Source organism: Rhincodon typus, chromosome 9 (assembly GCF_021869965.1).
Source record: "Rhincodon typus isolate 14 chromosome 9, sRhiTyp1.1, whole genome shotgun sequence".
Taxonomy (NCBI): domain Eukaryota; kingdom Metazoa; phylum Chordata; class Chondrichthyes; order Orectolobiformes; family Rhincodontidae; genus Rhincodon; species Rhincodon typus.
The window spans coordinates 91,294,740-91,316,135 of NC_063340.1; the positions used below are offsets into that span (position 1 = coordinate 91,294,740).

Genomic DNA, 21,396 nt, shown 5'->3' on the forward strand with positions numbered 1-21,396 from the left:
GAGGCCCGAAACGTCAGCCTCTCTGCTCCTATGATGCTGCTTGGCCTGCTGTGTTCATCCAGCCCTGCACCTTGTTGTCTCGGATTCTCCAGCATCTGCAGTTCCTACTATCTTGGGTGCCAGTGAATGGTGACTTTGTGCACTTTTCACTGTACTTATGTATTCCTATACTTACTGCATGTGACAAATAAATGAAGAAGCTTTCTGCAGTTCCAGTTTATTTGTTGAAATCAGAAGTGACTTAAACCTAATGAGGTGTTAGAGTTGGAGACCCATAGAAGGTGTGTTTTAATTACTGTACTAGAGTTGTTGTTTTACGTTTAAATTTAAAAATGAGCACTTTGTGATTAATGAGATTTTACTTTTACAGTGGGTTTTAAAATCTGAATTTAAAACTATTTATTCTATTTCATCTTCATTTCTTTCATTCATAAACTTCTGTTTTATTGTTAAAACAAAATCTGCAGCATTTCATGCTTATGTTTAAACAACAGACCACTTGTTATAACCAAAACAAATCAAAATTCTTTACAGCATGAAAAGTTGAGAGGGAATCTGTTTGAGACATATAAGGTTATGGAGGCATAATTTTAAGGTGAAGGGCAGAAGGTTTAGAGGAGATGTTTGGAAAAACCCAGAGCGTGCTGGGAATCTGGTACGCACTGCCTGGGAGGTTAGTAGAGGTGGGTAACCTCAAAATCTTTAATAAGTACTTGGATGAGCACTTGAAGCATCAGAACATTCAAAGCTATGGACCAAATGCTGGAAACTGTGATGATTGTAGATAGGACTGTACAGATTTGATAGGCCAAAGGGCCTCTTCTGTACTGGACGAATCTCTGAGTCTAAAATATAATTTATAGGCCAGGTTCCAGTCTGGGATGAAACTTGTCCAGGAATAACATCAGCTGGGATCGTAACAATGTGAGAGAGATGGAGAGAGAGTACATATGTGTGTGAGAGAATCAATGCATGAGTACGTGTGTACTTATAGAAGTCTGTGGATAGACGAGAGTGTAAGTGCATGAGGACAAGTGTGCATGTGAATGAGTGTGTGCATGTGTATGGCTGGGTGTATGTATGTGAGTAGAGTGAATGAGTGTGTGTATGATTGTGAATGTAAATGCATGTATGACAGTGTGTGTGTGTGAATGAAGGTAGGTACAGGTGTGCATGAAATGTGTGTATCTGAGTGTGTGTGTGCAAGAATGCAAGAGTGAGTCAGTGTGTATGTCAGTGAGTGAGTGTGTGTACGTGACTGCACATGGAATGAGTGAGTGAGTATGTTGCCGGCGAGATGTAGCCAGTGTGTTTTCAGTGTTCCCATCGAGTCTTTAGCATCACTGATCAGTCAACAAACACCTACCCAGGGATGCCACCAGCCTCCATCTTGTTTGCCAGTGTGACATCTGTAGACCAGACATCATATTGCCAGTTCTTCTGCCCCAGGACACCACCGAGGACAGTGCCACTGTGAATGCCAACCCGCATATTCACCTCTGTTTTTGTCTTTTCACGAACGTACCTACAACAGAAAAACCTGTCAGAGAGCAGGACAAACAGGAAGTAGACGTGATCTGACCCCCTAAAATAGTGACACACCCACGACCCACACCTTCACAACAGCCGGCACCCAACAAGCCCAGCCAGCAACCCCAGTGTCCAACGCCAAGCTCACAGTACCCAACTCTCAGCACCCAGCATCCACACACAGCACCAAACACCCACCACAATCACTCAACAACCAACACTCACACCCAGATTTTACCATCACCATCCAACAATCAACAGCCAAACACTAGCATCCAGAAACAATACCCAACACTCAGTACCTAATGCCCACACCCAGACTCACCAACCAGCACTCAACACGTCAACTACAAAGTCACAACAACCATTATCCAAAAGTCAGTACCCATCACCCACGCAAAGCACACAGAAGCAAGCACCCAACAACCACCCATTATCAGCATTCAGAACACAAACCCTACACCCACTCAGCACCCACTGTCAGAACCCACTTGCTGTCCCTGTCACCTACACCCTCCTGACCCCATACCCAAAAACCACACAAGCACAGCTCCCTGAAAATGACTCTGCTCTTCAGTGTCCCAGTCAGGATTCTCATTAGCAGGATGCTGTTGAAAGGGGAGTTTCCCCAATGGTGAGTGCTGTTAGCTATTTTGGGCCTCTCAGGGGATTAACATGGTTCACGAATGATGGACAATAAGGAAATGGGAAATGAACTGAACAGATATTTTGTGTCTGGCTTCACTGTAGAGGCATAAATAACATCGCCATGAATAATTGTGAAGTAGTGGCTGTGGGCACAATTACGTTTAAAAGACTGGAAAACTGGAAAGTGTGCAAAGAAGATTTACGAGGACGGTGCCAGGACTAGTAAGCCTGAGTTATAGGGAGAGGATGGCCAGTAATTCCTTGGAACGTAGGAGAATGAGTGGTGACCTTATTGATGTGTATAAAATCATGAGGGGCATAGATAAGATGAATGCATATAGTCTTTTTCCCAGGGATGGGGAATTGAAAACTAGAGGGCATAGGTTTAAGGTGAGAGGGGAAAGATTTAGGAAGGACCTGAGGGGCAACTTCTTCATGCAGACAGTGGTGTGTATATGGAATGGGCTGCCAGAGAAAGTAGAGACAGGTACAATAGCAACATGTGAAAACATTTTGATAGGTACATAGATGAGAAGGGTTTACAGGGATATGGACCAAATGCGGCAATGTGTGTGGGCACCATGGTCAGCATGGGCCAATTTGGGCCGAAGGGCCTGTTTCCACGCTGTATTACTCTCTGACTAGGTCTGACAGCATCTGTGGAGAAAAAAACCAGAGTTAATATTTCGAATCCAAAGAGTCTTCAGAACTGGTTCTGAAGTTCCAAAGAAGAATCAAATTGGAGTTGAAATGTTGACTCTGTTTCTGTCTCCACTGATGTTGCCAAATCTGCTGAGTTTCTCCAGCATTCTCCATGTTTGTTTTCAGTTTAATTTCAGTTCTAGGGGACTTCCAGAAACAATAATTTGATTCAAAATTGTTACCCACAGAGACAAATCTGGGTTATGTGGGTTAGTTAGGGAGAGCCAGTGTGATTTCTGAAGGGAAAAGTGTGTTTCACTAACTTGCTGGAGTTTTCTGAACAAGTAACAAAAAGGCTTGATGAGGGTGACGCTGTTTATGTTGTGTACGTAGATTGCCAAAAGGTGTTAATTCAGTACCACACAACGGACTTGGGACTAAAGTTATAGGTCATGGTGTAAAAGGGACAATTGTAGTGTGGATACAACATTGGCTGTGTGACAGGAAACAAAGAGTAATGGTCAATGGATATTTTTTGGGCTGGAGAAGATTTGTAGTGGAGACTGGGACCCTTGCTTTTTTAGTGATCTGAATCTCGGTGAGCAAGGGACAATTTCAAAGTTTACAGATGACACAAAACATGGAATATTGTAAATTGTGAGGACGATCCGGAGGAGCTCCAAAAGAACATTGAATCATTTTTGGAGTGGGAAAAGTGGTGGTCGGTACCCGATGGTGTTCTGGAACCCCAAGTGTTCCAGAACCTACCAAATTGTACTCACGAGATGGCGTCGACCATAGCCAAGCCCATATGAATGGAGCATGCAGCATGATCATCACGATTGTCTGGTAAGCCACAGATACAGTAGTAACAATCACCCAGGATCTTGATCCGTAGCTGATGGTATTTCTGCGCAAAGTTGGGAGATTGTCATTAGGCAATAAATTACTGTAAGGTTAGGTCATTGATAAAAGTCAGTCATTGGATGTCCATCAAATCCCAGCTTGTACCATGAGCCGCTAGACATTGCCACCAAATACTATACACCAAAAAAATGTCAGTGTTCTCACATTGATTCAGAGTTTGTAGTTACTCTGCAGGGGAGGGAGTTTGATACTAAATTGAAAAAAGACTCCAAGCACATAATCAGGATGAAACATTGCTGTCAAGTTAGTGACTGTGCAGTACAGTGAAGAAAATTATGCATGCAGATTATTAAAGATTATGTGTAACACAGTCTTCAGCTAATGGACTTGGGATCCACACTTGAAACTGGTCAAGTGTGGAACTCTGTTGCCGATTTAAGATTTTACGAGGTGAAGATTGTGAACAGTGAGTGTGCGCATAGTGGGCAAGTGTGCACAGCAGGAAGGTGCATACAGCAGGAGAGTGTGCACAGCGGGGGAGTGTGCACAGTGGGGGAGTGTGCACGGCCAAAGACTGTTCACAGCAGCAAAGTGTGCATGGCGGGAGACTATGCACAGCAGGAGAGTGGGCAGACAGTGAGTGTGCAGAGAGAGAATACATACAATAGAGGTATGCACAATGTAAATGGAGTGACTGATTGAGTGAGTGAGCGAGTGACTGAGCGAGCTCCAAGGACAGACTCACCGCTGCCAGTTTATCAAAGCGAGCGAAGAGTTCATTGAGAAGTTTGACCAGCTCCTGTGCACTGCAGGTGGATGACAACTGAGTGAATCCAACAATATCTGCAAACAGGATGCTGGGGAGAGACAACAACAGGTTTAATACTACGCACAGCGCCCGCTACACACAGCGCCCAGTACGCCCAGCGCCCAGTACGCCCAGCGCCCAGTACGCCCAGCATCCACTACACCCAGCACATGCTACACCCTACACCTTGAGCCCACTACATCCAGCGCCCAGTACACTGAGCATTTGCTGCACCCAGTGATTAATACAGCCAGTGGCCAATACACCCAGCAAACACTACACCTGGTCCCCACTACGTCAGGCACCCTCACCACCCAGCTCTCACCACAGCAGCAGTGTGCATTCATATCTCTTTCACACCCATGTGTGTGCATCTTAGCAATACAGTGAATTGCAGAAATGTCTTCTGAAGGCATGACATAACACCAATTCTTCAAAATCCATCACTGTGCAAAGAACAAAGGCCCCCTCCCTCACTCCCTCCCCATTTCTTGCTGCTCCCCTTTTTCTCACTCCCTTCCTCTCCTTTGCTTGCTTTTTAACTCTCTTTCTAGACTTTTTCTCTCGGGTTCTAACCCGAAACGTCAACATTCCTGCTCCCCTGATGCTGCCTGGCCTGCTGTGTTCCTGCAGCTCCACACTGTGTTATCTCTGACTCCAGCATCGGCAGTTCTTACTGTCTCTTTTTCTCTCTTTGTCTCTTTCTCTCTCTGGTCTCTGCTCTGTACCTGACTCTCTCATGTCGGTACATGTACATGGTGTTGAATTGCTGTAGCTCCTTTGACTCTTTGTCCTTTTTCATGTCGTTTAACATCTCATCTGCAATGTGCTTTGGTAGAATAGACAGAAGGAGACGTTCCTGAGAAAAGAGAAAAGATAGCTCAGATTCTACAATACGATGGTGTAGGGGAGACTCTGAATTTTGTCCCAGAGATAGGTTAGGGGCTGAGGTATTTGAATAATCCAGCCAGCTCGCCAATGCAATGCCAACTTGGAGTGAGGGGGAGCTGGCTATGAGAATCAGATCCCAGGTTCACAGACCAGGCAGTCAAGCCAGGCATGTCTTCAGGCCATATACAGGAGCTATTAATATTTTGCCAACATGGGACTGACCCACACTGACTGTATGGAATCCAGAATCTCACAGTGAAAGGACAAGGCGGCATCACGGTCTCCTCCCATCAGCCAATTATTGAGCTGTAAGTATGAGAAGACCGCAGTCAAAAATATCCTTCTGTAGCTGTCTGGCATCCTAATGGATCCTCAACGATCCCAGCTGATTCCTACAGCAGCTACTATTCATAAGAAAAACAGTCCACCACAAACTGTGTATTCTCTGAATGCGGGGAGAGAGTGCAGAAGAGATTTACAAGAACGGTTCCACGACTCAGAAACTTTCGTGATGAGGCTAGAATGAAGACGCTGAGGCAGTCCTCCTTTGGAGAGTAGAAGATTTAATTGAGATTTTTAATGTGAGCAGGCTGCATAGAGAAGATAGGGAGAAGAGATAGTAGGAACTGCAGATGCTGGAGAATCTGAGATAACAAGGTGTAGAGCTGGATGAACACAGCAGGCCAAGCAGCATCAGAGGAGCAGAAAGGCTGACGTTTCGGGCGTAGACCCTTCTTCAGAAATGGGGGAGGGGAAGGGGGTTCTGAAATAAATAGGGAGAGAGGGGGAGGCAGATAGAAGATGGATAAAGGAGAAGATAGGTGGAGAGGAGACAGACAGGTCAAAGAGGCAGGAATGGAGCCAGTAAAGGTGAATGTAGGTGGGGAGGTAAGGAGGAGATACGTCAGTCCAGGGAGGACGGATAGGTCAAGGGGCGGGATGAGGTTAGTAGGTAGGAGATGGGGGTGCGGCTTGAGGTGGGAGGAGGGGATAGGTGGGAGGAAGAACAGGTTAGGGAGGCGGGGACGAGCTGGGCTGGTTTTGGGATGCGATCAGGGGAGGGGAGATTTTGAAGCTTGTGAAATCCACATTGATACCATTGGGCTGCAGGGTTCCCAAGCAAAATATGAGGTGCTGTTCCTGCAACCTTCAGGTGGCACCATTGTGGCACTGCATGAGGCCCAGGATGGACATGTCGTCTGCGGAATGGGAGGGGGAGTTGAAATGGTTCGCGACTGGGAGGTGCAGTTGTTTAGTGCGAACCGAGCGTAGGTGTTCTGCAAAGCGGTCCCCAAGCCTCCGCTTGGTTTCCCCGATGTAGAGGAGGCCACAACGAGAACAGCGGATGCAGTATACCACAGTGGCAGATCTGCAGGTGAACATCTGCTTGATGTGGAAAGTCTTCTTGGGACCTGGGATGGGGGTGAGGGAGGAGGTATGGGGGCAGGTGTAGCACTTCCTGCGGTTGCAGGGAAAAGTGCCGGGTGTGGTGGGGCTGGAGGGGAGTGTGGAGCGGACAAGGGAGTCACGGAGAGAGTGGTCCCTCCGGGAAAGCAGATACGGGTGGGGAGGGAAAAATGTCTCTGGTGGTGGCGTCGGATTGCAGATGGCGGAAGTGTCGGAGGATGATGCGTTGGATCCGGAGGTTGGTGGGGTGATAAGTGAGGACGACGGGGATTCTGTTTTGGTTGTCATTGCGGGGAGGGGGTGTGAGGGATGAGTTGTGGGAAATGCTGGAGACACGGTCGAGGGTGTTCTTGACCAGAGGGGGGGGAAGTTGCGGTCCTTGAAAAACGAGGACATCTGAGATGTACGGGAGTGGAATGCCTCATCCTGGGAGCAGATGCGGCGGAGGCGAAGGAATTGGGGATGGCATTTTTGCAGGAAGGTGGGTGGGAGGAGGTGTATTCTAGGTAGCTGTGGGAGTCGGTGGGCTTGAAATGGATATCGGTTTCTGGGTGGTTGCCGGAGATGGAGACAGAGAGATCCAGGAAGGAGAGAGAGGTATTAGGGATGGTCCAGGTGAACTTAAGGTTGGGGTGGAAGGTGTTGGTGAAGTGGATGAACTGTTCGAGCTCCTCATGGGAGTACGAGGCGGCGCTGATATAGTCATCAATGTAATGGAGGAAGAGGTGGGGTTTAGGGCCAGCGTAGGTACGGAATCCCTCTTGATAATACTGATAATACTGAAGTCTCTGGAGCACACCATGTAAACAGGACAGGTAACTGAGGGAATAACTTTACAGAAGGTTGAACAAAGCTTTAATAAGGCAGAATAAAACTCCCTTGACTGGTAACCAAACAATAAAGAGTGAGACCATAGGGAGACTACAGCTCAGTTACCAGGGAAAATAAGTAATGTTACTAACACCATTAGAACAAGTATGTCCAAACATCTAATGAGTTGAGGTGATACACTTGATGGGCTCAGTGTAAAAGGAGCTTTCCTCTGAATCTAACCCTGTGCTGTACGTGTCCTGGGAGTGTTTATTGGTACTTTCTGTGGTGGTTCTATTGTGAGGGGTATGAATTGCAAGGAATTGCTGTGGCAGGGAATGTTTTATTTTTTGTAAGTAGGGATACTCATTGGATATTGACGATGACACTAAAGTTAAAAAATGAAACAGCAGAAAAATTGGCTCTATCAGTCAGGAAATTGTGCAAACAAGGCCATGGTTTCAGAATAATAAGGTGCAGTATTCAGTGATTAAAAGGAACTTGTACATATGGAGTAAAGAAAATATGGAATGTCTTATATTATTATGGAACAGGAATTACAAAATTGTCTGGAGAAAAGAGTTAACTTGTGGAATGGGCAGGAAATTGGGTTTATGTGGGGGGAAGTGAAGATATTGGCATTGGCTTGTGGAATACAAAATAACGAAAGTTTGTAAGACTCAAGCCTGGGATAATCGTGTGGTAATATTTCTTCATGTTCTGCTGTCCTAAGCCAAGAGTTAGACAGTGCACGATACTGTCACAACCCTAACCAGTCTCCCTCACCTGCTGTTGGCTCTGTTCCTCCAGGTTGAGTTTAACCTCCAGAGATTGTCGTGTCTCCAGAAATGCTTTGCGATGTTTGCGATCTGCCATGTAGTAAGACATGATCCCCACAGTGATGGCACAGAGGTAGATACTGACGTTAGCTAATAGCTAGCAGAGAAAAAAATACACGAGATGACTAATGAACTGATTGAAATGTTGCTGAAATACATGAGATTTATGACCATTGTCCATCTATTGGTAATCAATGGCCATTTAATCAATAATTATGATAATGATTAGTTAGTCATTGGCTAATCATTGGACAACAATCATTGATCAATCATTGGATGATTAACAGAGAATTACTTGAATTATAGACTAGCTATAACAAGCTATTTTGGCACTGTTAGAGTGTCCCTGCCTCTGGGCCATGCAGGCCTAAGTTCAAATCCCACTTGTAACATAGGTGTGTCATAACATCATTGACCAGGTTGATTAAAATCACCATAGAACAGTTATATCCTAGGAAGAGAGCATTTGGCCAGTGTGTTTGTACTGACTCTTTGCAAGATCAGCTTGCCCCTTTCCCCATCATCCTGCAAATGATTTCCCATCAGTTAATTATCCAATTGCCTCTAGAAGTCATAACTAAATGTTCTTCCATTATAGTTTCAGGCAGCACATTCCAAATCTTAATCAATTGCTGCATGAAAAAAATGTTCTTTCCCAATCATCTTAAATCTGTATCCCCTTTTTCTTATTCCTCCCACAAATGGGAACAGTTTTGTCCTATCAACAGTTTCTAGACCCCTCATGAACATCTCAATCAAATCCCCTTTCAGCCTTCTCTTCACCTCTCCAATCTACATGTATAACTGAAGTGTCTTATCCCTGGAAACATTCTCATCAACCTCTACCACACTCCCTCTCACGTCTTCACATCCTTCCTAAAATATGATGCCCAGTTTGGACACAATCTCCCAAGTGTGGCCAAACCATAGTTTCAGAAATGTAGAACCTTATTTTGATTGCTTCTCTATGTCTTACTAATTGCTTTTCCAATCTGCCCTTCCAACATACATGATTGGTGTGTGTATATAGGACCAGGTCTTACTGCTCTAGTGTCCCCTTTAGAACCGTACCCTTTATTTTATATTATCTTGTCCTTAGGAAGTCAATAACAAAAGATTTAGGTGCTGTATGGACCATTCACTAAGATCATGGCTGATCTGGTTGTGACCTGAACTCCAGATTCCTGCCTGTCCCCATCATCTTTAACTCTCTTGATTTCCTAATTAAACGTACCACTTCAAACTTCTCTACATTTAGTTTAATCTGTTAGGTCCATTAGCCTGTCGATGTGCTCTTGAAGCATATAGCTATCCTCCTCACAGTTCACAATACTTCCAAATTTTGCATCATTTGGAAGTTTTATATGGTGCCCTGCATGCCCTCGGTCATTAATAAAAATTAAGAAAAGCAACAGCCCTAATAGGATCCCTGGGGAAGCCCAAAATATACCTCCCTCAAGTCTGAAAAACACTGATAACTGGAAATTTATCATGGAGTTTTCTCTGTTTTTTTTTTCATTCTCTGGATGTGGATGTCGTTGATTATACGAGCTTTTATTGCCTTTCCCCAATTTCCCAGAGTCCAGTTCAGAATCAACCAATTACTGCAATCACATGTAACCAGACCAGGTAGGGACAGCAGGTAGCCATCCCTAAAGGACATTAGTGAACCAGATGGGTTTTTACAACACTCAACAATGGTTTCACGGTCATTATTTATTACTGATATGTTATTGAATTCAAATTCTACCATCTGCCATGGCAGGATTTGAACCCGCATCCCCAGACTATTATCTGTGTCTCTGAATTAATAATCGAGCAATAATACCATCAGGCTATTACCTCCCTCAAATAAATACTCTAATATTGCAATTGTGAAACAATATGCACTACAGTGGCTAAGAACTCCTCGGACTTTGATTCATATAGAGTTTCAAGTATTCCTGTCTTGTGAAATTTGACTTGGACTAGTGCTGAGCTTTTATTCAACTCAACCTAAACCTCACCTAACTCAGTACTTCATGTAATCTGTTTCTTTCTAGTTGATATGAAAAATGGTGAGAGGATGTGTTACTGTTCTTGAGGAAGCTCTTCCAAGACTGGGCTCAGGCATATTTTTTGGGCAGAGCCAATGGAACTTTCCTCTGTACTGTCTCTATTCCATTTTTACATATCCAGGAACATCAGCATTGACCACGTTGCAACCAGCAGTTTTTGGGCCTTCTTCAGGGAATTACTTTTGCTCTTTGATCATGTTATTTTGCAATTAAGCCTTATACTTGACTTCAGTATAATAAAACAAAGAACTTCAGATGCTGGTAATCTGGAACAAAACCAAAAATTGCTGGAGAAACTCAGCAGATCTGACAGTATCTGTGGAAAGAAAGTACTGTTAACATTTCAGGCCCACTGACCCTTTTTCAGGTCTGAAACGTTAACCTGCCCCACAGATGATGGCAGATCTGTTCAGCTTCTCCAGCAATTTCTGCTTTTGTACCTGACTCCAATGATGGCCTGATTCAATTTTTCAATTTAAATTAGCTGGTCTCCTCTGCAGGTTCTGAGTGGCCCCTAAAATATGTAGCTGATGTTTTTACTCTCCTTTCCCTGTAGCATAAATATTTAGAACTTGCTTAAAAGGCAGAGTGAGAACCCAAAGTGTAAAACCATAGTGTGAATCCGTTGAGATTTCACAGCAAAACCTCACTACCAGAGCCAGTGGTGAACCAACGGCAACCAGACTGACAGAAACAAGCTGATGCTGGAAGATGCCATGAATGATAGTGCCCATTCTGTCGGGCCAGCCTTCTCTGGGTGATCAAAACAGATACAAGGCAAAATGAAAGGACAGATTATTAAACTATTCTGACATCACTGAGCCATTGATTTCTCAGCTGGTTATTCACTGAACCCACCATTCTAACCATGGCACTGCAGGAGAAATCTATTTTACAGATAAACCCCTCAATTAAATTCCAGTTTGTAACTATCAAATCATACAGTACGGAAGCGGCCTATTGTATCTGTAACACCAAAAATACATTAAATCTTTTTCCATTACTTGGCCCATAATCTTGAAGGTTATGACATTTCAGCGCACGTCCAAATACGTTTTAGTTGTGAGGTTCCCCCCTCAACTACTCTCACAGGCAGTACATCCCAGATCCCTATGACCTTCTGGGTGAAAAGAGTTTTCCTCATAACCCCTCCAAACCTCCTGCTTTTCACCTTAAGTGTCTGCCCCATGTTACTGACCTTTCAGCTGAGGGGAAAAACTAATTTTTATTCACCCTCTCCCTTCCTCTTTTACACCTCCATCACAAAGCCTCCTAAATGTTCTCTACCCCAAAGAAAATAATTTGAGCTTTTCCAGGTTCTCGTCGTAACTAAGATGCTCCATTGCAGACTCCAGACACGCTCTCGTGTATCTAGTATTCTAAATGGGGGAGGTGATGGCCTAGTGGTGTTATCTCTAGACTATTAATCCAGTAACCCAGGTAATATTCTGGGGGCCCCCAGGTTCAAGTCCACCCCCATAGAACACAGAACAGTACAGCACAGTACAGGCCCTTCGGCCCACGATGTTGTGCCAAACTTTTACCCAAAACCTAAGGTCTACCTAACCTCCACCGCTACCTTATACTATGATCCATATGCCTATCTAATAGCCGCTTAAATGCCCCTAATGAGGCCGACTCCACTACGCTCTCCGGCAATGCATTCCATGCCCCTACCACTCTCTGAGTAAAGAACGTAACTTCTGACGCCTCCCTATCTACCTCCTTTCACTTTAAAACTGTGTCCCCTTGTAAAAGCTACCACCACCCGAGGAAAAAGTCTCTGGCTGTCTACTCTATCTATACCTCTGATCATTTTGTACACCTCTATCAAGTTACCTCTCATCCTTCATCATTCTAAAGAGAAAAGCCCTAGCTCTCTCAACATTTCCTCGTAAGACCTTCCCTCCATTCCAGGCGACATCCTGGTAAATCTCCTCTGCACCTTTTCTAATGCTTCCACATCTTTCCTGTAATGAGGTGACCAGAACTGGACACAATACTCCAGATGTGGCCGAACCAGGCTTTTGGAAAGCTGGAGCATAACTTCACGGCTCTTGAACTCAATCCCTCTATTAATGAAAGCTAACACACCATACGCCTTCTTAACAACTCTATCCACCTGGGTGGCAGCTTTCAGGGAACTGTGGACATAGAATCCTTGGATAAATCCCATCAGGCCTGGGGGACTTATCTATCTTCAACTTCCTCAGAATTCCTAGCACATCTTCTTTACTAACATCAACTTTCTCTCGCCTACCTGCCTGTTTCACACTGTCCTCCTCTACAACTAGGTCCCTCTGAGTTGTGAATACTGAAGAAAAGTATTCATTAAGGACCTCTCCTATCTCTTTAGGCTCTGTGAACAAATTCCCTTTACAATTCTTGATCAGCCCTACCCTTTCTCTGGTCATTCTCTTGTTCTGTACATACGTGTAAAAAGCCTTGGAGTTTTCCTTGATCCTATCCGCCAAGGTTTTCTCATGCCCCCTTATAGCTCTCCTAAGCCCTTTCTTCAGCTCCTTCCAGGATAACTTGTATCCCTCTAGAGCCTTTTCCGTTCCTCTTCTCCTAAACCTTACATAAGCCTCCTTCTTCCTCTTAACCAGTTGTTCGACCTCTCTCGAGAACCATGGCTCCCTCACTCGACTGCATCTTCCCTGCCTGCTAGGGACAAACATATCGAGCACACGCAGTATGCATTCCTTAAACAATCTCCACATTTCTGTGGTGCTCTTCCCTGACAGCATCTGTTCCCAATTTATGTTACCCAGTTCTTGCCTAACAGAACTTTAATTACCCTTCCCCCAATTATAAACCTTACCCTGCTGTATGTACCTATCCTTATCCATGACTATCGTGAAAGAAACAGAGTTATGATCGCTACTGCCAAAATGCTCTCCTACCAACAGGTCTAACACTTGGCCCGGTTCATTGCTAAGCACCAAATCCATAGTGGCCTCTCCTCGTGTTGGTCTATCCACATACTGTGTCAGGAATCCTTCCTGAACGCACTGGACAAAATCCGCTCCATCTAAACTATTACAACTAAAATGTTTCCAATCAATATTTGGAAAATTGAAGTTACCCATGACTACAACCCTGTGACTTGTGCACCTTTCCAGCATCTGCCTCCCAATCCGCTCCTCTACTTCTCTGCAACTATTAGGGGGTCTGGAAAAAGCCCCCAACAAAGTGACTGCTCCTTTCTTGTTCCTGACCTCATCCAAACTGACTCTGTAGACAAATTATTCTCGATTTGCCTTTCAGTAGCTGCTATACTAGCCCTGACTAGCAATGCCACTCCCCCACCTCTTTTTCCACCCACCCTATTTCTTTTAAAGCATCTAAATCCCGGAACTTCCAACAGCCATTCCTCTCCCTGAGTTACCCAAGTTTCTGTAATGGCCACAACATCGTAGTTCCCATGGTGGATAGAATGTGCAATCAATAAAAACATTTGGAATTAAGGGAAAAAAAAGAACTACAGATGCTGGAAATCAGAAACAGTACTGTTCTGAAGAACAGTCATTGGATCCAAAATGTTGATTTTGCTTTCTCTCCATAGAGGCTGCCTGTTATGGACTAGAGCAAACCTCCTCAAAACATGTCAGGACAATAGTCTAGACCCTAACTTTTTCTTATTATAAAGGCAAGTACCAGGCATTGTGCTTTAGGTGCAATTCAATTGGTCAAACTATCAGCTTTGAAGCAAAACATACTTTATTCATACGCTATAACTAAAACACAAACAAAATTAAAATAGAAGAACTGGCTTGACTGTAATTCCATCGAAATACTTAACAAAATAATAAACTATTCATGAACTCTTCCAGTATAGTAATATCTTATAAGCATACCCTTAAAGCCAGTAGCAATTAAGGGATTCAGGGATTTATTCTTTTTCATTCATGGGATCTGGGTTTTGCTGGGCCACATTTATTGCCCATATAGTTGCCCAGGGGCTCACATGCAATTCTAGCAGCTTTTAGCCGTAACAGAGAGAGAGAGAGAGAGAGAGAGATGTAGCAGCTTTCACAACCCCAATAGCTGCTGAAAGCCAGAACTAAAAATCCTGGCTCTGAGGGAGCTTGACCACATCCATTCGTGCTACTTCTATTGTTCCAACTTTAAAAGAAAAACCAAGGTCTCACAAGCTGTTTACTTAATTGGCTTGAAGCAGACACCTCTGTCTCAACCTCTCTTTATAAAAGTAACAGGACAAAATATACCTCTTAAAGCCACTGTATGTCACACTACCAGGCCTGCTGAGTTTGGCCAGTGATTTCTGATTTGAAAATTAAGTGTCTGATGATGGCCATAGAATCTCTGTCAATTGTCAAATAAATCATCTGATTCACTAATGTCCTTCAGGGAAGAAGACCTCGACTGGCCTACATGTGATTCCAGGTCCATAGAAATGTGGGTGATTCTTGACTGCCCCCTGGGCAACTATATGGGCAATAAATGTGGCCCAGCAAAACCCAGATCCCATGAATGAAAAAGAATAAATCCCTGAATCCCTTAATTAGATTCCACCTGTACTTAATCCTAGGTATCTCTTATTCTATACATCAATCAGCCCAAAACCCTTGATTAAATTCCAGTCTCTATCTCACTCCCAGGTGTCTGAAATTTTAAATAGAATTTACAGTTTAATTAACAGTCAGGTGCTAACTTGGGTGAAATTAAAAAAAAGCCTATCTCACATACTCATGAGTGAGTAACCTGCCCAGTGTGATCTGAACCAAGGGCTCTCACTTTGCCCAGTGTTGAGTGAAATGAGCTTACCTAAAACAGCAGCTGAAGTGTCAATGCATACGTGCGTATGTAAGTAAGTATGTTTTTTTAATGTAAATAGCACATGGATGACTACATGTGATTCTATGTCTGTGTGTGTCAGTTTTGGTGCCTGTGAGTGTGTGTATGTGAACACTGGAAGTTGATTCAGTTCTACTGACTCAAGGGGAGGCAGTGGCCTAGTGGTATTATCACGAGACTATCAATCCAGAAACTCAACCAATGTGACTCCAGGCCCACAGCAAAATATCTGACTTTCAACTGGCCTCCGAAAGGGCTAAGAAAGCTCAGTTGTATCAATCGCTAGGAAGTCTCAAAGAAATGAAGCTGAACAGACCACCCAGCATTGATGTAGGCACCGGAAAAGACAATGGCAGAAACAGCCCTGTTGATCCTACAGACTCGTCCTTACTGACATCACATACCCAGCACCAAAACTGGAGGTGCTGTCTCTCAGATTAGCGAAGCAACAGCCTGAGATAGTTATATTCACAGAATCATACCTTACAGGCAATGTCCCAGACACCATCATCACCATCCCAGGATATGTCCTGTCTTACCGACAGCTCAGACCCAGCAGAGGTGGAAGCACAGTCAGCAGGGAGTTGCTCTAGGAGTCCTCAACACTGACTCTGGACCCCATGAAGTCTCACGGCTTCAGGTTAAACATGGGGCAAGGAAAATTCCTGCTGATTACCACCTACCTTCCTCCCTCAGCTGATGAATCAGCACTCCTCCACGTTCAACAACACTTGGAGGAAGCACTGAGGATGGTAAGAGCGCAGAACATACTTTTGGTGGGGGATTTCTGGCTCGGCAGTAACACCTCAGATCAAGCTGGTCAATCCTAACGGACACAACTGCTAGACTGGGTCTGCGGCAGGTGGTGAGGGAACCAACAAGAGGGAAAAACATACTTGACCTCATCCTTACCAATCTGCCAGCCGCAGTTGAATCTGTCCATGACAGTATCGGTAAAAGCGACCATCGCACAGTCCTTGTGAGACAAAGTCCCGCCTTCACATTGAGAATAACTTCCATCGTGTTGTGTGGCACTATCACCGTGCTAAATGGGACAGACTTCAAACAGATCTAGCAACTCAAGATTTGGCATCGATGAGGCGCTGTAGGCCATCAACAACAGCAGAATTGTACTCCAGCACATTCTGTAACCTCATGGCCTGGTATATCCCCCACTTGACCATTACCATCAAGCCAGGGGATCAACCCTGGTTCAATGAAGAGTATAGGAGGGCATGCCAGGAGCAGCAGCAGACATACCTGAAGATGAGGTGTTAATCTGGTGAAGTCACCGAACAGGACTACTTGCACGCCAAATAGCATAAGCAGCAAGTGATAGACAGAGCTAAGCGATCCCACAATAAATGGATCAGATCTAAGCTCTGCAGTCCTGCCACATCCAGTTGTGAATGGTGGTGCACAATTAAACAACTCACTGGAGGAGGAGGCTCCACAAGTATCTCCATCCTCAACGATGGAAGAGCCCAGCACATCAGTGCAAAAGATAAGGCTGAAGCGCCGACTGGATGATCCATCTCGGCCTCCTCCAGTGGTCCCCAGCATTACAGATACCAGTCTTCAGCCAATTCAATTCACTCCACGTGATATCTTCTGGCAAGATGGCAGCAGGGTAAGTTGCTCCATTTGGAGCTCCACTCTGTTTTCCAGTTCCCTTTCTTTTTTCTTCTTCTTCTCTCTCCTCCCTGTAATAATTCTAACCCCACCCAACCCCCATCATTTTAACTACCCACGTGGCGGGAGCTGAACACACAGGCCATGTCCTGCAGTGACGGTGGATTGAGTGTGGGCCGGAGCGACCTGGGCGGTGTGGCAGCGGCGGCGAGAGCGGGTCACCAAGGCAACAGTACTTAGCAGCCAGAGCGGGCCAGTGAGGCAGCGGTAACTGGCATCGAGAGCTGGCCGGTAAGGCTGTGATAGCAGCCTAGTGATTGGAGTTGTGCCTACACCATTGTGGAGATGGGACTTGGGACTGTTGAGATCTGAACCTTTTTTTTTCTTGCTTAGTTTTTGGCACTGTGCCAATGAATGGTGATTTTGTGCACTTTTTGCTGTATTTATGTAGTTCTATCCTTAATACACGTGACAAATAAATAAATCTAAATCTAAATCCAAGAAATGGTTGGAGCCGCTGGATGCTGCAAAGACTATGGGCCCTGACAACATTCCAGCAATAGTACTGAAGGCTTGTGCTCCAGAACTTGCCGCTCCCCTAGCCAAGCTGTTCCAGTACAGTTACAACACTAACATCTACACAACAATGTAGAAAATTGCCCAAGTATGTCCTGCACAAAAAACGCTGGACAAATCGAGCCCAGCCAACTACTGCCCCATCAGTCTCCTCTCGATCATCAGTAAAGTGATGGAAGGTGTCATCAACGCGCTATCAAGCAGCACCTGCTCAGCAATAACCTGCTCAGTGACGCCCAGTTTGGGTTCTGCCAGGGCCACTCAGCTCCTGACCTCATTACAACCTTGGTTGAAACATGGACAAAAGAGCTGAATTCCAGAGGTGAAGTGAGAGTGACAGTCCTTGACATCAAAGCTGCACTTGATGGATATCGGGGGCAAACTCTCCAGGTTACAGTCATGCCTGACACATAGGAAGATGGTTGTGGTTGTTGGAGGTCAGTCATCTCAGCTCCAGGACATCTCTGCAGGAGTTCCTGAGGATAGTGTCCTAGGCCCAACCATCTTCAGTTGCTTCTAAATGATCTTCCCTCCATCATAAGGGGGGATGTTTGCTGATGATTGCACAATGTTTGCACCATTCGTGACTCCTCAGCAGTCCATGTTCATATGCAACAAGATTTGACCAATATCCAGGCTTGGGCTGAAAAGTGGCGAGTAACATTTGCGCCACAAAAATGCCAGGCCATGATCATCATGAATAAGAGACAATCTAACCACTGGCCCTTGACATTCAATGGTGTTACCATCACTGAATCCCCCACTATCAACATCCTGGGGGTTATCATTGACTAGAAACTCAACTGGACTCGCCACATAAACACACTGGCTACAAGAGCGTGTCAGAGGCTAGGAATACTGTAGCGAGTAACTCACTTCCTGACTCCCCAAAGCCTGTCCACCATCTACAAGGCACAAGTCAGGAGTGTGATGGAATACTCCCCACTTGCCTGGATAGATGCAGCTCCAATAACACTCAAGAAGCTTGACATCATCCAGGACAAAACACCCCGCTTGGTTGGCACCACATCGACAAGCATCCACTCCCTCCACCACTGACACTCAGTAGCAGCAGTGTGTACGTCTACAATATTCACTGCAGAAATTCACCAAAGATCCTTAGACAGCACCTTCTAAACACATGACCACTTCCATCTAGAAGGACAAGGGCAGCAGATACACGGGAACACCACACCCTGCAAGTTCCCCTCCAAGCCACTCACCGTCCTGACTTGGAAATATATTGCCATTCTTTCCATGTCATTGGGTCAAAATCCTGGAATTCCCTCCCTTGGGACATTGTGGGTCAACTTACAACACATGGACTGCAGTGGTTCAAGTAGGCAGCTCACCACCACCTTCTTAAGGGGCAACTAGGGACAGGGAATAAATGCTGGCCCAGCCAGCAATGCCAACGTCCCGTGCAATGTCCCGTGGATGATAGTAAAATGTAGGGTATGCAGGGTGGTTTGATCTTACAGTAGGGTAATAGGTCGGCACAACATCGCGGGCTAAAGGGCCTGTACTGTACTGTACTGTTCTATGTTCTAAAAAAATTGAACATCCAAATAAAAATTCCCTCTTGGGAACTGTCTTCCATGAACTGGTGTTATCCCATGATTTAGGATTGAAAGCTAAACTGGGACAAAGAGCTGATTCCAGGCAGCCTCCACACAGATCACAATCAGCTTGTGTGCAGATCATGTGTATTTCACACTACTCCCTGCTTCTGATATTGTCCCCTGAGGATACTAATTAACATCATACTATAACACCACATGCAAACCAACAAGAGTTCTTGCAACAACTGTTGAAACTGATTTCTTTCATTTTTAAACTACCAAATGTCTTCAATCTCAGTCACCAAGTTGTAACACTGAAATCAGTTGTTCCCGTGAACAAAGGCAACCTTTAGCCTCCAAAAGATCCGAGCTCTAATTCTAAAAGTGTAGTTTAAAAGAGGTTTTTTTAAACCAATTGTTTTCCATGAGGAAAGGCGGATGAGATCAGGAGCAGGAACTTTGGCTGATTTCCCTTCTTTTTGCCTTTAAGATGCTGTTGTAAACCTGGCTACTAGTATGAACTTTGGGACAAGTTCTCTAATATTTCTCCTTACAAAAGCAACAAATTACATTTAGAGGGAAGAAGTCTTGTATTTGTATTGCGCTTTAAAATCTGTGACAACTAATTTAAACATCAATATAATGCAGCAAACACAGCAGTCAGTTTGCCAATGGTCAGTTTGTCAGTGGTCAGTTGGTAGCCAGTTTAGCAGTGGTCAGTTTGCCGTCTCCTGCAGGCAGCAATGTGGTCATAACTGGGTAATCTGGTTGTTCTTCTGATGAAAGGTTGTGAACTTGAAATGTTAACTTTTTCTCTCTCTGATCTGCTGAGTTTCTACAGCACTTTCTATTATTTTTGGTGTGTGTTGGAGAATAAAAATTAGCCAGGACACCGATCTCCTCTTCTCATTGAAATAATGACACAGGATGCTTTAGCTGAGAGGGAGGATGAAATCTTGGTTTAACATCTCATCAGGTGTGTGCTGTGAAAACTGAACTAACCTGGAGCAGGTAGAACAGGAATGTAGGAACAGGATGAGGCTCTTCAGCTCCTCAAGTCTGCTCCACCATTCAACACAATAATTAATTATCTGTCTCAATGCCACGGAACAGCCATGGGGACCAGATTTGCACCCCAATATGCCAACATTTTCATGCACAGGTTCGAACAAGACTCCTTTGCTGCACAGAACCTCCGACCAACGCTATGCATCAAATACATTGACGACATTTTCTTCCTTTGGACTCATGGCAAGGAATCACTGAAACAACTACATAGTGATATCAACAAGTTTCGTCCCACAATCAGACTTACCATGGACTAGTCTTTAGAATCAGTCTCATTCTTAGATACACACATCTCCATCAGAGACAGACACCTCAATACCTCACTCTACCACATGACTACGGATAACCACAAAATGCTGCACATCTCTAGCTTCCACCCTAAACATATTAAAACAGCCATCCTCTAGAGACAAGCCCCATGCATACACAGGATCTGTTCAGATGAGGAGGAACGTGATGGACATCTGAAGGTGTTGAAGAAGGCCCTCATAAGAAGGGGATACAATCAATCAATCGCCAGTTCCGATGTGCCACAGTAAAAAACCGTAATGACCTCCTCAGAAGATAGACACAGGATACGTCCAATAGGGTACCCTTCGTCATCCAGTACTTCCCAGGAGCAGAGAAAGTTTTCCATGTTCTTCGCAGCCTTCAACACGTTATCAATGATGATGAGCACTTCACCAAGATCTTTCCCACGCTTCCACTTCTCACCTTCAAACAACCACCAAACCTTAAACAACCATTGTTTGGAGCAAACTACCCAGCCTTCACAACACTGTACAACGCTGTCATGGCAACCTCTGCAAGACATGCCAGATCTTCGACATGGACACAGCCATCACACGTGGGAACACCACCCACCACGTGCATGGCACATACTCATGTGACTCGGCCAACATTGTCTATCTTAGACGCTGCAGGCAAGGATGCCCCTCCAAGTGGGGGAACACTTCAGCAGTCATAGGACATTTGGCCTTGGATCTTCGGGTAAATGTCCTCCAAGGTGGACTTTGGGATACACAACAATGCAGAATTGCTGAGCAGAGGCTGATAGCCAAGTTCGGTACCCATGACAGCCTCAACCAGGATCTTGGGTTCATGTCGCACTCCAGGTGACACCACACTCTATACACTCTCACGCACACTCTCACACAAACACACTCACATACACATACAGACATGCACAGATCATACACACACTGACTCTCAAGCATACACACACACATGCACGCACG

The 21,396-nt window shown here is 44.8% G+C and overlaps 1 protein-coding gene across 2 annotated transcripts in view; it reads right to left on the minus strand.

Annotated features, from left to right (window-relative positions):
- Window positions 1-21,396, minus strand: part of adcy3a (adenylate cyclase 3a) — a 102,862-nt gene that overhangs the window by 59,152 nt on the left and 22,314 nt on the right. The window contains exons 3-7 of one of the 2 annotated variants that reach the window (XM_048601290.1): window positions 8,390-8,539; window positions 5,224-5,354; window positions 4,433-4,544; window positions 3,603-3,730; window positions 1,367-1,525 (exon numbers count right to left, since the gene is read on the minus strand). In XM_048601290.1, coding sequence (XP_048457247.1) covers window positions 1,367-1,525; window positions 3,603-3,730; window positions 4,433-4,544; window positions 5,224-5,354; window positions 8,390-8,539 — 680 coding nt within the window. Of the gene's footprint in view, window positions 1-1,366; window positions 1,526-3,602; window positions 3,731-4,432; window positions 4,545-5,172; window positions 5,355-8,389; window positions 8,540-21,396 lie in introns of both variants that reach the window. The other variant, XM_048601289.1, reaches the window with a different exon arrangement.